At 45.0% G+C, this 15,154-nt stretch overlaps 1 protein-coding gene across 1 annotated transcript in view; it reads left to right on the top strand.

Moving 5' to 3' along the window:
* The window catches only part of LOC130117279 (cell surface glycoprotein MUC18-like), a 49,841-nt gene that overhangs the window by 14,136 nt on the left and 20,551 nt on the right, over nt 1-15,154 (top strand). Inside the window, exons 6-12 of the mRNA XM_056285488.1 lie at nt 5,675-5,851; nt 6,415-6,542; nt 9,405-9,549; nt 10,263-10,378; nt 11,256-11,397; nt 12,546-12,673; nt 12,868-13,009. Of these exons, the coding sequence (XP_056141463.1) occupies nt 5,675-5,851; nt 6,415-6,542; nt 9,405-9,549; nt 10,263-10,378; nt 11,256-11,397; nt 12,546-12,673; nt 12,868-13,009 (978 nt within the window). The remainder of the gene's footprint in view (nt 1-5,674; nt 5,852-6,414; nt 6,543-9,404; nt 9,550-10,262; nt 10,379-11,255; nt 11,398-12,545; nt 12,674-12,867; nt 13,010-15,154) is intronic.

The raw sequence follows: 15,154 nt of genomic DNA, 5'->3' as shown, positions 1-15,154 counted from the left end.
TGATATTAAACTGGACATTGATTCTCTGAAAAGTGACAACATCGGTCATTAGCCTGCAGACCTCGCTAACTTCACATGATACCCAACTGAAGGAGCTAAAGAAAGCTGCTGATTTCACTGGCAACTGTGTCACCAAGCTCCATACCGCTGAAAAAAAAATCCAATAGAGTACTACTTACAGCTACCAATAATGTTTCATAAAGCATCAAAGGGAGATATATCCTTGGGTAAATAACAATGATTGTAAAAATCTTGGGATGATATGGGAAAAAGACTTGGGTTGTACATTTGATCGAGAAACATGGGAGAGGATTCTTTTCAACAAAGGGGGAATTTATCAGAGAAGCCAGAGGCAAATTTATTCAATATAAAATACTTCATAGATATTATTATACTCCAACAAGGCTCGATAAAATGGGTCTAATTAAACACAGTTTTTTGTTGGAAATGTAAAACAGAAGAAGGTAAACATGTACGCATTATGGGAATGTCCAGTGGTTCCTCCTTTATGGAGGAATGTTCTGGAATATATATTGGTGAATGGTTAGCCACTACTACATGTCAGAATGTGAGCTGCTGAGATCATCAAAGTTGAGTCTCCTTAGGGAGAAAACTGTAGTGCCGTAGTTGAGTAAATTTGCATTTAGACAACTGACTTAACAACCTGTGGCTGGTTGATTCTTAGATGTTGGAAAGAGCCTCAAACTCCGACAGTGAAAATGTGGAGGGAACAGATGATTTGAAACTTGCATATGAAAACACGCTGGGAAGATTGAACTGGAAAAATGATATGGTTAAAGAACAATGGGACAGCCGTAGTGGGTATATGTCTGGAGGGAGCAACCTAATCCTGACAAAAATCTGATGGCTTGGTACAGTACATCTGTAATTGTTGACATGTACTAATGCCCACCACATTACTGTAACCAAACAACTGCCTTTCTTATATCAATGTCTGCTAGGTTACCTGCCTGTTTTATTTTATTTTTTAAAATTCTTAAAATGTTCTTATACAATTCAATAAAAACTTTAAATAAAAAAAGAAATAACCCCTAAATGTAACATGTAACACCCACTGCTGGCATCTCCCCAACCCCCCATCCCAAGCCATTATACAGTATCATGTTCAAAAGCTTACCTATAGGGGCTGAGGCCCCATAAAAACCTTATGTCATAATGTCTTCATGCATGCTCAATAATCCAGGTAAGAAAACCACAGAAAGGTGAATCAGTTCATCTGGACACAACGTTTGATGAGAGAGAAACGTTTCATCACTCGCTGTATTATTCACAGTCTGTGGGTAGTACTATTCACACTACGGCCATGTGTACTATTCACAGAGATGAATAGTACACATGATCTGAGGAGGAATGCTAAGGTGACTGAACATGCAGGGGGTGTGAACCCAGCGGACTCAGGTCAGTCAGCTATACTCCTGGCAACTACGTCTTTAAAATCTGACCGGCTGGCAAAAATGGATGAGAAAGCGGACACAGAACAGCGACATACGCAAGGAAATCAGCATCTTGAGTGGGCAGAGGAAAGCGGCCATTGAGCATGCAATCGGACTCTGGCCACCCCCTGACAAGGACCATGGGATGGCTGCAGGTGCATCAGCCACTCCACATAAAAAGCTGTCAGACGCAGGCGTCCTGCTGCAAGGATACCCACAAGGACCTAGAAGGAGGACAGTCATACTCGATCCCAAGTGACCGCTGATTAAGTTTCCTTTATTAATCCCCTTGGGGAAATGCAATTACTGCAAATTAACCTATCCTAGCTGTGATCTGTGTAGCTATAGGAGCAAGGGGCTGCTGCCTTCATGCTGTGCCCGGGGACCAACTCCAGTTCTTTTCCCATTACCTTGGTCAAGGGCACAGACAGGAGTAACGTGCATGTTGCATAATGAGCAAAAGCCGAGATCTGATGCCATTTCTATACGCAAATTGTTCTGACCATTAATTACAGTTAAAATAGTCACACATCCTATCTACCGAGGATTGGGGAATACCTGCACCCTCACAGCTGTTAGAGCTGTTACTCCAGAGACAGTATGTAGCCTAAATGGTTGATTATTTCAAGTTTGTCTTGATCTTGTGCTCCCGCTCACACTACAGTACAGACGCTTTTGCTCTTGCTCTCCACTTTGCTCTTTGACTTTCCAAGTTGTCCTACTTTTTTTTAACTTTTTGCTACTTCTCCATGAGCAGTACTTAACAACTTGTTTATTTGTAAAAGTGACCACGATTTTCCGAGTTTTCAGATTTCATCTCTCTGAAGAGAAGAGATTGTCTGTCCATGGCACGGAGGCTGAAACACGAGTCCCGCTGCCCTTGGGAACCAAATTGGGTTTTCTTTGTTTTGATCCTATTCAGTTAAAGTTGAAGAGAGCATAAACCAGGTTTATGTTCGCAGAAGTTGGACAGCCGGAGGCTTTGTTTTACTTTGGGAAAAATCTCTCTTCTCCCTCCACTGAGCTGTGCCACCCTCAGCCAGAAAATCACAGTTTGAAAAAAGAATATTCTGCTACCAAATACAGGAGGACGAAAAACTTACTGACACTCTTTTGCTGCTTCCCAAGCTGATGTCCCAGAACCGGCTTACGGTCAGAACCAGGGACATGAAGCGCGTTGCGGAGTGGCTTTCAGACATAATGAGCCCTGCACCGATGACTATGCATACACTATTTCCTGGTCCGGCCTGAACCTGCTTGAGACCGAAACCACATCGGATCTGGATATGTGCTATTGGCTGTCAGTGAGCACAATGGTAATGCCACAGCTAGCATTAGCACCGCTAACTCAGAAGCTAACACCGAGACCTGTGCAGCCATGGCCCGTGACACACCACGAGGAGCGTCTCTTGTCAGCACCCAGAGGTAAACGACAGATCAGTAGCTGCTAAAGCTAATGAAGTTACTGTCTGTCTACCCAATGCTACGGTTAGTGACATGGTCCAAATACTTCTTCCGGGCACAGACACACTTATTGTGCATGTTGGAATGACTCATATATCAGAGCTGTTAAAAGGGGACCTAATGGACATTCTACAACAAGTCCCTGCTCAGATATTTGTGTCAGGTCCAATCCCCACTTTAGTGAAAGGAATTGAACGTTTCAGCCGCTTGTTGGCATTAAATACGCCATTTAAACAGAGTGGGGGTCCACTTGCTTACTGCCAACTTAACCTGTGAATTCCAGCACCCCACTGCTGGCATTTGGAAAGGGTCAGGAAAATCTGGGAAAAGTAGAGCAATCTTTCCTACCGAAGAAAACAAGGACAACACCATGGATCATTCCCAGCTCGCCCCCCCCACCCCACCACCTCTCAGAGATGATTATTTTTTATTAACCAAGAATCAGATGGTGGATTTTAATGGTAACTATTATAAGTAATCAAGACACCATTAGATTCTGGAAACCCAAAACAATGTCTTAATAAGAAAATGTGAAGCGCTATATAAATGTAATGATGATGATGATGATGATCTCACACAACCTAAGGATGCAGATAAAAGGGATTGACGAGCTATTATGCAGCACCAAAAGTGCCCACTTATCCAAATAATCAAAGAGCAGTCTCCCTTCAGTCAGCATTACAGGGCATGCTGACCACTAGGACCGACTGGGTCCTTACCCCCCCCCCCCACCCCAGCTCATGTCTCCCTCTGCTTACTGGGTATAGACCCATTGCTGCTGTTACAGCCCACCCCAGACAGCGAGGAGCAACTCCAAGGTCTGCACTTACTGTTTTGACCAGCTTCAGGAGGACCAAAGTGTACTCTAAGTGCACAGCTACTTTATCTAGTCTGACTCCAGTTGTAGACCAGCCTGTGGCAAAAAAGTAATACTTTTAACACACTACATTTAAACATATATTAATAAACATCAGGTCTTTGGCAGGAAAAAAAACATTTTTAATCAATGATTATATCATCAAGCTCAATCTCAATTTCATGTTTTCAGCTGAAACCTGGTTAGACCAAGACAACAGCACAACTGTTCTTACTGAGTCAACCCCCGCCAGCTTCAGTTTTGTGAGCGAAACCAGACAGAATAAGAAAGGAGGTGGAGTTGCCATTTTTTGAATGATTTGCTCCAATGCAAGACGATAGTTTATGGAAATTTTAATTCTTTTGAATATGTGACTGTTCAGTTGAGGTCCTCTTCTCCAGTTATATTTCTAAATATCTATAGGCCCCCTAAATGCAATGCAGGTTTTTATGACTTAACTGAACTGCTGTCTATAATCTGTATTGAATTTGACAGTGTAGCTGTGGCTGGTGATTTAAACATCCATGCTGACAACCCCCTGGACAAAGGAACTAAACTGTGTTGTGTTCTTGATCATTATGGACGGACTCAGCATGTGACAGAGCCCACACACAACAAGGGGGACACTCTGGACTTAAGGCCAGGGCAACACCTTGAACACTTCATCATGTTTCTCAAACCATTCCCAAAAAATGTGTGCAGTGTGGCAGGGTGCATTATCCTGCTGAAAGAGACCATTACCATCAGGGAATACCATTGCCATGAAGGGGTGTACCTAGTCTGCAAGGATGTTTAGGTAGGTGGCACATGTCAAATTGACATCCACATGACTGGCTGGACCCAGGGTATCCCAGCAGAACATTGCCCAGAGCATCACACTGCCTCCCCTGGCTTGTCATCTTCCCATAGTGCGTCCTGGCGCTATCACTTCCCCAGGTAAACAACGCACATTTACACGACCATCCATGTGATCTAAAAGAAAACAGGACTCATTGGACCAGGTGACCTTCTTCCACTGCTCCAAGGTCCAGTTCCAATGCTTGCGTGCCCATTTAAGGGGCTTTTGCTGGTGGACAGGGGTCATCATGGGTACTCTAACCAGTCTACAGCTACACAGTGGGATTTATGCCACAGTAGACCTTCTGTGGGTTCGGACCAGACAGGATAGCCTTCGTTGCCCTTATGCATCGATGAGCATTGGGCACCCAACACCCTGTGGTGGGTTTGTGATTTGTCCCTCCTCGGACCACTGTCGGTAGGTACTCACCGCTGCTGACTGAGAGCATCCTACGAGCCTTGCTGTTTCAGAGACGTTCTGATCAGTCGTCTGGCCATAACAATTTGGCCCCTGTCAAAGCCACTGAGGTCTTTGCCCCTGGCCATTTCTCCTCTATCCAACATGTTGACTATGAGGACTGACTGTTCACTTACCATCTAATCTACCCAGACCTTGACATGCACCCTTGTTTGGAGATGATCAGCGTTATTCGGTTCATCTGTGAGGCCATAATGTTTTGACACATCACCGTATAACACCGCTGTGCAGTACAATTCACCCTGCAAAATGATGATTTGCCTGTGCCTGCCCCCCATCCACCCCCCCCCGGGACAGCCCTGGTTGAATGATTTATCTTCTTTCAGTCAGTACTGTTTATCAACCCCTGTATACTAATCCTATTTTTCTTCAGAAGGCCAAAATATCCTACATATTACATTTAAAGTAAAAAAGTCTCCTGTTTTTTCTGTTTAAGTATTTTATATTTTTTGGTGCGTGATATTCCAAGCTCTGACAGAAAGGACAAGACAATTATGTAGCCTTGTCTTAAATGTGATGCCTTTCTCAGTGTTGATTTGACCTGAGCCGTCAGTATCGTCCGTACTCTTCCTCTGCTTTACCAAGGTGTGAACGTGGTGACGCTGGTGACCCGGGAGTCCGGCTTCTACACTGTCCAGAGTGAGCTGCACTACAAAGTAACGAAGGAGGATAAGGATTCTCACTTTTCTTGCGAGGTCAGCTTTTTTGTCCCCGGAGCCATCAGGACGGTCGAATCAGTGGAAATTAACATCACCGTGCACTGTAAGCGCCGTGAAACCTGCATGCCGACTGAGTATTTATTCATGATATGCCTGCCTTGCGCTTTACCAAATAACTCCCTTTGTTACATATGTGACATTTGAAATATATACAAATGTGCACCATTTTTGATGACTTGGTGACTTAATCTGGGTCCCTTGTGCTATGATGTTACAGTTTGTGCCTTGCTGTCTAGATCTTCTAAGGTTAGCAGAGGCCCACTCCTGATCGTATTAGTTCCCATGTTCCTCCTCACGTGATCGCAAAGACAAATGTTTTCAGAAACAAATCAGTGTCAGTAATGTTGTATAATGTATAATGTTTAATTCCAACCGTACAGTGAAGGATTTTTTGTAATAACCACAATGTTTTCAAGACAGGTCTGTAATTTAAATCTCTTAGTACGCCGTGTGTCTGGGCCAAAACAGCTACTGTTGTGAGCCTTAAATGTATATCTGGCCTTGTAAAAGTGTCTTTATTATGTCCCTGGGTAATTGATCAACATTACTTTGCACATGTGTGTGTGTGTCTCTGTGTGTGTATTTGCATGCATGGTGCATTTGCAGACCCTACGACCGTGGTTAAGCTTTGGAAAGACTCCCCCCAGGGCTTGGTCAAAGAGGGCGATACGGTGGTGCTGCACTGCCAAGGCGATGGCTTTCCCCCACCTCCCTTCATTTTCCACAGAGAACAAGTAAGAATGAAAGGTCTTTGCTCCTCATGGAGAAGTCAAGGCTCCGATCTGGCAACAAGAGAGAATGGCTAAGTAGCTGAGACATGCAGGGAATGTTTTTGTTATGCAGACATCTCGTGCCCCTCGTGGAACTGAGTGTTCGAGGTCTCCGCATGTGTCGGCAATGTCTGACCCTGCATCACCAGGCTGGGGAGTGAAGTCCTCTGGGGCTGCACATCAGAAAACTGAAATACTGGCTCAGAGAGCTGCTCATTCCCATGTCACACACACGCCAAAATACACAAAAGTCAAAATCCAGTTCAGCTGCCTTCACAGGCTGAGGGGATTTTAATGTGACCCACTTGGAAAAGGATACGGTTGACAGTTTCATTCCCATTCTAAAGCATTTTTTTATTTTGCATTTATTTAAGATTAACTAATGTAGAGGCCTGCCAAATACGGGAATATGGATATGTGAAATGTATTTTCTAGTCTGCACGTTTATGCATGTTTCAATAGGGGTAAAGTAAGTGGAGTAGTGCATTTGCCATAATTCTTTGATTCTTTTGTGAGCTTCGATATCCTGCTTAGCTCAGCCCGTGTGATTTCAGTCTAAGAGAGTGCACCCTTGATGAGCCGTTCCCTCCGTGCTCGATTCAGGCCTTCAGCTTCAATTCCTCCCTTCAGGAGAGCGCAGTGGAGAAGTTTGTCAAGACGAAACAGGAAAGCAGAGAGTTTTTCTCCTTCATTCTGGTATGTGTGTCTGAACTTGGCAAGAAGGTCTGCTCCACTCTCTGTAGTGCCATAAGCTGTATCAAGAGCAGATAAGTCATCGGTGGCGCAGCCTAATGCACAGTGCAGCCGTGTCCTTAGTGAGTGCACCCTTGACGGGTCCCGAACCATCCACAGGCTTAAGACGATAGACAGGAAGATCAGACATCTGACTCTCAACTACATAAGGACTTGCACTCTAGCGGTCAGCAAGCTTTTGTTTCCCTTTCAGGCCGAGGTTTCGAATTAGGACTCTATCCCCGGGGGTTCAAGCAATGGCAACGCACTTTCTCACTTTCCGGTCATATCTTTCTTTGTTACCTTGGTTCATTTTTCAGGAGTGGATCGAGCCGACTGATAGGCTGCTTGCAGTTCTTTCTTCATCCTTGCTACGTATTTCAGGTGGGAGGTTGTTGATGTTCCATCTGTCAACACCCTGAAGCAAACGTCTGCTGGTAAACGGGCTTCCCCTCCGAACATGAGGAAGTATGGTGAATACCCGGTAGCCTCATTTGGAGTCAACACATTGTACGGCAGGCCTCTACACTGACATTAGTATATCAAGTAAATGCAAGATATTTGCAAAACACTGTGTTCTTCAGTAGCTGGAATGAGCTGTTATCCAGTAAACCAGGCCCTGGCGTGCAGCAGGAGGGGGGGCCATGCAGGGGTGTCGAATACATTATGGTTGCTGCCGGTGTCGAGGGAAATGTTGTCAGTCACCAATTTATTCATTCGTGTATTTATTAATTAAATGTTGTGGTCAAGTGCACCAAGAGGACCACATACTAGTTAGAAATAAATCAGGATCATTCTTTCTTCTGGTGTACCCTACATGTTGTGTTTGTGGAGGCTGTGATGTGAAGCACCTTGCAGTACCATCTGTAGTGGAAATGACAATCAAGAGGTGCAAGAACAACAACCTCTTCTGAAACATAGGGAAAACTAAGGAGGTCATTATTGACTTTAGAAAGACCAGCACCCACCATACCCCTCTGACCATCAATGGTGTGGACGTGGAGAGAGTCAGCAGGGTTAAGTTCCTGGGAGTCCACATCACAGAGGACCTCTCCTGGTCCTCGCATGTCACTGCGCTCTCCAAGAAGGCCCAGCTTCGTCCTCACTTCCTGTGGTGTCTGATGAAGGCGAGTCTCCCCCCACCCATCCTCATCACATTCTACAGAGGCACCATAGAGAGCATCCTGACCAGCTGGATCTCTGTCTGGCATGGGACCTGCAAGGCCTCCCTCCGACTGCAAACCCCTACAGCGGAGAGTGAAGAAGGCTGGAAAGATCATAGGAACTGCTCTCCCATCCATCCAGGCCATCTATGATGCACGGTGCACCCGGCAGGCTCTCAGCTGCATCATGAAGGACCCCACCCACCCTTCCCACATCCACTTCACCCTCCAACCCTCTGGCAGGAGGTACCGGAGCATCAGTGCTGCCTCCACCAGACTATGCAACAGTTTCACTCCTCAAGCTGTGAGGTTCCTCAACAGCCTGAACACTTAGACCTTCCATAAAATGACTTTTTAACCGTCTTTCTCACTGTCCGTGTCAGGTGTGCTTGTGGTGTTTAGGTCTGTGAAGTAATTTTTGCTTTTAATGCACTTTTTGTTTTTAATATTTATTGTGTGTTATTTGTTTTTATGCGACACTGTGGTCCTTGTGAAACATAATTTCATTCCCTTGTGTGTATGAGACATGCATATGAGGCGATGACAATAAAAGTAGTCTAAGTCTAAGTCTAAGATCATGACCTGAGACATTTGTATGGTTGTTCTGTGAAATAATCAAATGTCCCATCACTACAGTACTCAGTGTGAAATAATATGATTAATATGAAGCCTTGATAATATCGACCTTTATTTTGCTTTTTGTGCTGTGTGTAGATGACACTAATCTTTCCCTCATTTCCTTTTCTCTCTTACCCACTCAAGTTGAATAATCTTTGATATTCTTGGATCTTTATTTCCTAATTTGTAAACCAAAAATTCCTGTTGCTTCATGTTAGCAATAGTACGTGCAAAGTTGGATAATTACAAAGATAGTATAACGCTGATTGATTTTGATTGCGATGACGGATGCACACCCTGTGTTTCATCGTAGGAGCCAGAAGTAGAGCTGGGCAGCAGCGGTGACACGTTAGTGCTTTCACAAGTGACCCGCAGACACAGCGGAGTTTACCAGTGTCAGCCTCTGCACACACACTCCTCCACCCAGGCCACCGGACAGCTGCAGCTCACTGTGCACTGTGAGAACTGACCGTACACAACCAACACACACACACACACACTTGCTGGTTGTCCATCTTATCCAGTGATGACCATCTTCTATTTGTGAGTCCTTTGGTCCAACGCATGAGTCCTACACTTACAATTATTAGACACACACACACGAGCACATAAATGCACAGATTAACACTACCACCTTCAAAGTTGAGATGCAATAAAATATTTTGGAGTCCAGTTAAGCATGGACGCTGCCATCTCATCTAAGATTGTTTTACTATATCGACATGATTTTTATGGCTACTTAATGACTCTGCTGCAGTTGGCATGTGGACAGGGTCTATTAAGGGATTGAGAATCTTAATCCTGTTGTTATTGGGGGGTTTTTGTATTTAAATCTGAAAATTGGTTTTTATTTATATTTAGTATTTCACCAATTAAATAGCACTGTAATTCAGAATCAACCGTCACTTTTAATTTCACAAGATAAACCTAGGTGGACAAATCAGTTAATTGATGAATACATAAAGGGTTCATAGTAAGATATGTGTAATGTTTTTGTTCATAAATTGTAATGAATTTTATATTCTTTTTTTTCTTCAATTTGACAAGACATTTTATAGAGGCTTTTACTGTGCTGTGTTGTAAGACTTGCTGGTTGGAGATGTTTGGCCAGTCTTGTCACCGGGGACCTTTTTCTTGTCCTTGTGTTGGGCTGTTCTTGGCATGTCTTCAGACCTGGACAAGGCCGTGGTGGTACCACAAGATTCAGAGGTGATGTTCAGAGGAGAGAGCCTGACAGCCACCTGCAACGCCCTGTCATCACTGCACACCTCCACCACCTGGTTCAAGGTGCGCCGCACACCTCCAGCCAGACGTGTTTTGACTTTCTCAGTTCCTGCAGGAGTTCCTGGGCAGATGTTTATAAGATCTAGACTTGCTGATGGAAGATCCCAGTTAGCTCAAAATTTAGCTCTTTTTGGCGTCCGGGTGGCGTGGCAGTCTATTCCATTGCCTACCAACACAGGGATCGCCGGTTCGAATCCTCGTGTTACCTCCAGCTTGGTCGGGCGTCCCTACAGACGCAGTTGGCCGTGTCTGTGGGTGGAAAGCCGGATGTGGGTATGTGTCCTGGTCGCTGCACTAGCGCCTCCTCTGGTCGGTTGGGGTGTCTGTTCGGGGGGGAGGGGGAACTGGGGGGATAACATGATCCTTCCACACACTACGTCCCCCTGGTGAAACTCCTCACTGTCAGGTGAAAAGAAGCGGCTGGTGACTCCACATGTATCAGAGGAGATATGTGGTAGTCTGCAGCCCTCCCTGGATCGGCAGAGGGGGTGGAGGAGTGACCGGGATTTGCTCAGAATAGTGGCGTAATTGGCCGGATACAACTGGGGAGGAAATTTAAAAAAATATATAGCTCTTTTTGAATGTTCATAGTAATGGTAAATAAACTGCTAAGAAATGCCTGCCTCCATGGTATGCCAACCTGCAGGTGACAAATTTGGGGCATTGAGTAGTGTTGGAGCCGTACAATAGCCTTGCTTTCTGGAAAAGAAAAAGAAAATATTTATGTGACTCCAGAATTTCACCAGGCACTCTGCTTATTTAAGTATCTCTTTTGGATGCTAATATCCCTGCCTTTACATTCTGAAGTCTCTCCCTTCTTACACGTGGCCACTTGTTTCATTCTGTCTTGTTTGTCGCTGGGAACACGTGATGGGAACAGGATGGAAAGCAGGTTGGCAGAGGGCACACGCTGTCCCTGCAGGATGCCACCTATGACACGAGTGGGGAGTACGTGTGCCACGTGACGGTTCCTTCGTTCCCTGCCCTGCGGACCACCAGCTCTGTCCACATCATCGTCCAAGGTCAGCCACCTTCACCACCATTTATTTGAATTGGCAATTGTAATACTTCCAACTATCTTCTTTTCTTGATTCCTTTAAATTGCCTTGTTAATTTCAGCTGATCCACTTGAAAAGGGTGTTCGTTCCAACCCTCACCTATGGTCATGAGCTTTGGGTAGTGACTGAAAGGGTGAGATCGCGGATACAAGCAGCTGAAATTAGTTTTCTCCGTAGGGTATCTGGGTCAGCCTCAGAGATAGGGTGAGGAGCTCGGGCATCCGGAGGGAGCTCGGAGTAGAGCTGCTGCTCCTTCGCATCGAAAGGAGCCAGTTGAGGTTGTTCAGGCATCTGATTAGGATGCCTCCTGGGCTCATTCCCTTGGAGGTTTACCGGGCACAGCCAACTGGGAGGAGACCCCGGGGTAGACCCAGCACTCGCTGGAGGGACTGCATGTCTAATCTGGCCTGGGAACACCTTGAGATCCATCCCCCAGGAGTAGCTGGAGGGCGTTGGTGGGGAGAGGGACATCTGGCGTGCCCTACTTAGCTTGCTGCCACCACGACCCGACCCCGGAGAAGCAGCTGGAGATGAATGAATGAAGGAATGAACACTTGAAAAGAGTGACACCAGTAAAATAGCTTGGGATTTCTAGGCTGTCAACAAATCAAGTAAACAATGACTGTGCGAGGGTGAGAAACACAGGCTATAAATGGACTAAATGGACTTCCACTGCCTTTAAGAACCATTGATGGGGCAAGGGTACAGTAAGGCTACGGTAAGGGTACGGTAAGGCTACAGTAAGGGACTATGGGTACGGTAAGGCTACGGAAAGGGCTAGAAGAAGATAGTTCTGCGACTCCTAAACCCAGCCCTATTCACTACGACTCTTGAACCACATGCCTTTTTGGAGGTAAAGAAGATCAACAACACACCCAGCCACCAGCTTGGTGTGTTTACAGCTGCAAATTAAATGTGCTGCTGTTTTGTTTTGTTTTTTTGCATCACATGCCAAAATTTGCACCCCATTACCTCTGAAAGTCCAAACTCAGAAAAATGGTTGCGATTAATTTGCCTGTTTAAATTGGCCACTTTACTTTTTAATATCACATGACTGTGGGGGAGGAGTGGTTGTAAACACGAAGGGTGACCTGGCTCTTGATGTTCCTCAGGTGCTCCCCAGCTGAATGAAGACAGGGAGGTGGAGATAGAGGAGGCTACAGGGAGGCTGGTCAACTTAAGTTGTGAGGCCCATGGCCACCCGCTGCCCACCATCTCCTGGAACATTGTTGGCAGTCAGGTACACTTGAAGAAATACTGTCACAGTCAGTCTCACACCAAATACTTCATGTGGATGGAGGTAGTCACCACAACGTTTTTGATGGCCTTCAATTCACCACTCAAAGTCAAACCCTAGTTATGAGTTATGTTTATAATGTTTGGATTTTAAGATTGTGCGGGTGTGTGTGTGTGTGTGTGTGTGCGCATCTGCAGAGGTGGCATGAAGTGGTGAACAAGGCCAATGAGCATGTGACACAGAGCATGGTGTCCGTCAAGGTGACCTCCGACATCAGTGCTTTATGCAACGCCTCCAATGACATGGGCGCCGAGATCAAGACTTTCAACATCAGGGCGAGTAAGAGCCTTTCTCTCATCTTTAAAAGGATAGCCCAGTTGGATTGGTACTTAGATTCACAGATCAAGTTGAAGTGAAAATTTGAGGTGGGACATAAGATGACAACCACGGTCAACCACGGTCAACGTTTGGCTAGTGGCTTACTAGCCAAACGTTGACCGTGGTTGTAATCTTTTTACTACACTAAGGCTAGTTTGTCTGTTTCACTCAGTGGTTTCCTTTCAGAGGTCTCCATGTTGAGGTGAGCAAGGGATTCTTGATTCAAGAACTCACACAGAGATACATTTCACTATTAACATTGTGATTTTAATGGCAGCAACGGCACAACAACACAGTTGTTAACACATTCACTCACTCACATAAGGGGAACAGCTCCAATCATGCACACAAAATAACTTGTGGTTCCTACGTCATTATTTCTAACAGTTAACTAAGGAAACAATGCTATAACTGTTTACAACATATTAATGGTAAAGGTAATAATTGTGAAAAAAATCTAATAAAACAACAATAATTGTTCAAAACTCCGCTGCCCTGGGGCATGCTGGGGAGCTTCCCCAGTCCCCACATCGACCCCGGGATGCTACACAGCCCCTGCCTTGGAGGCTAGTTGTCCCCAGCAATGCAAGTTTCCATAAAAAAGTACAGGAAGTGCAGGGGAAACCAACGCTGTCTTTGAGTTGGCTTGGGAGTTCTCCCATGGTGAGTGGGGACAGAGAAGGAGTCTGGGGCTGGTCCTCGGTCTTAGACTCCCCGTCAGACGGAGTCAAGGGTCGGCAGGGAGCAAGCACTGCTCATGGTCAACAACCACAGGAGCAGCTGAAGCACTCCTCTGGTGAGAGATCTGTGAGGACATTGACATGTTTGTTCCTTCTAGGATGAGGACGACATGCATCACTGTCTCTAATACCAGCCAAGCGTTAAGCTTGGCAGCCAGCTGTACCTAGATGACAATGACAAAAATACAGACAGTGCAGGCAGTGAGGTTGCACTGGGGCCCATGGGGTTAGGGGGCCTGTAGAGAGAGTAGGCCCTCCAACAATGTGTTGGCTGGAGACCGGGCTCTTGTGAATGATTCAGATTGCCACCTCGGAATATTCTTGTGTTCAAAGAAGAATTCACGTTAAAATTAAAAAAAAACAGTGCCATATGCTATATGTACCCTCAAAAAGGCAAACACTTCTCTGTCATGGTTTTCCTTTTTTTTTTTGTAAAATACTCTGTAGCAATCTACAGTGGTGCTTGAAAGTTTGTGAACCCCTTAGAATTTTCTATATTTCTGCATAAATATGACCTAAAACGTTAGATTTTCACACAAGTCCTAAAAGTAGATAAAGAGAACTCAATTAAACTAATGAGATAAAAATATTATACTTGTTCATTTATTTATTGAGGAAAATGATCCAATATTACATATCTGTGAGTGGCAGAAGTATGTGAACCTCTAGAATTAGCAGTTAATTTGAAGGTGAAATTAGAGTCAGGTGTTTTCAATCATAGGGATGACAATCAGGTGTGAGTGAGTGCCCTGTTTTATTTACAGAACAGGGATGTATCAAAGTCTGATCTTCACAACACATGTTTATGGAAGTGCAAGAACAAAGGAGATTTCTGAGGACCTCAGAAAAAGCGTTGTTGATGCTCATCAGGCAAGAAAAGGTTACAAACCATCTCTAAAGAGTTTGGACTCCACCACTCCACAGTCAGATAGACTGTGTACAATTGGAGGAAATTCAAGACCGTTGTTACCCTCCCCAGGAGTGGTCGACCATCAAAGATCACTCCAAGAGCAAGGTGTGTAATAGTCGGCCAGGTCACAAAGGAACACAGGATAACTTCTAAGCAACTAAAGGCCTCTCTCACATTGGCTAATGTTAATGTTCATGAGTCCACCATCAGGAGAACACTGAACAACAATGGTGTGCATGGCAGGGTTGCAAGGAGAAAGCCACTGCTCTCCAAAAAGAACATTGCTGCCCATCTGCAGTTTGCTAAAGATCAGGTGGACAAGCCAGAAGGCTATTGGAAAAATAATTTGTGGACGGATGAGACCAAAATAGCACTTTTTAGTTTAAATGAGGAGAGTTATGTCTGGAGAAAGGAAAACACTGCATTCCAGCATAAGAACCTTATCCCATCTGTGAA

The sequence above is a fragment of the Lampris incognitus genome, chromosome 8 (genome assembly GCF_029633865.1).
Source record: "Lampris incognitus isolate fLamInc1 chromosome 8, fLamInc1.hap2, whole genome shotgun sequence".
NCBI lineage: Eukaryota > Metazoa > Chordata > Actinopteri > Lampriformes > Lampridae > Lampris > Lampris incognitus.
The sequence above is the reverse complement of the archived record's forward strand: the minus strand, read 5'-3'. Positions and strand labels throughout refer to the sequence as shown.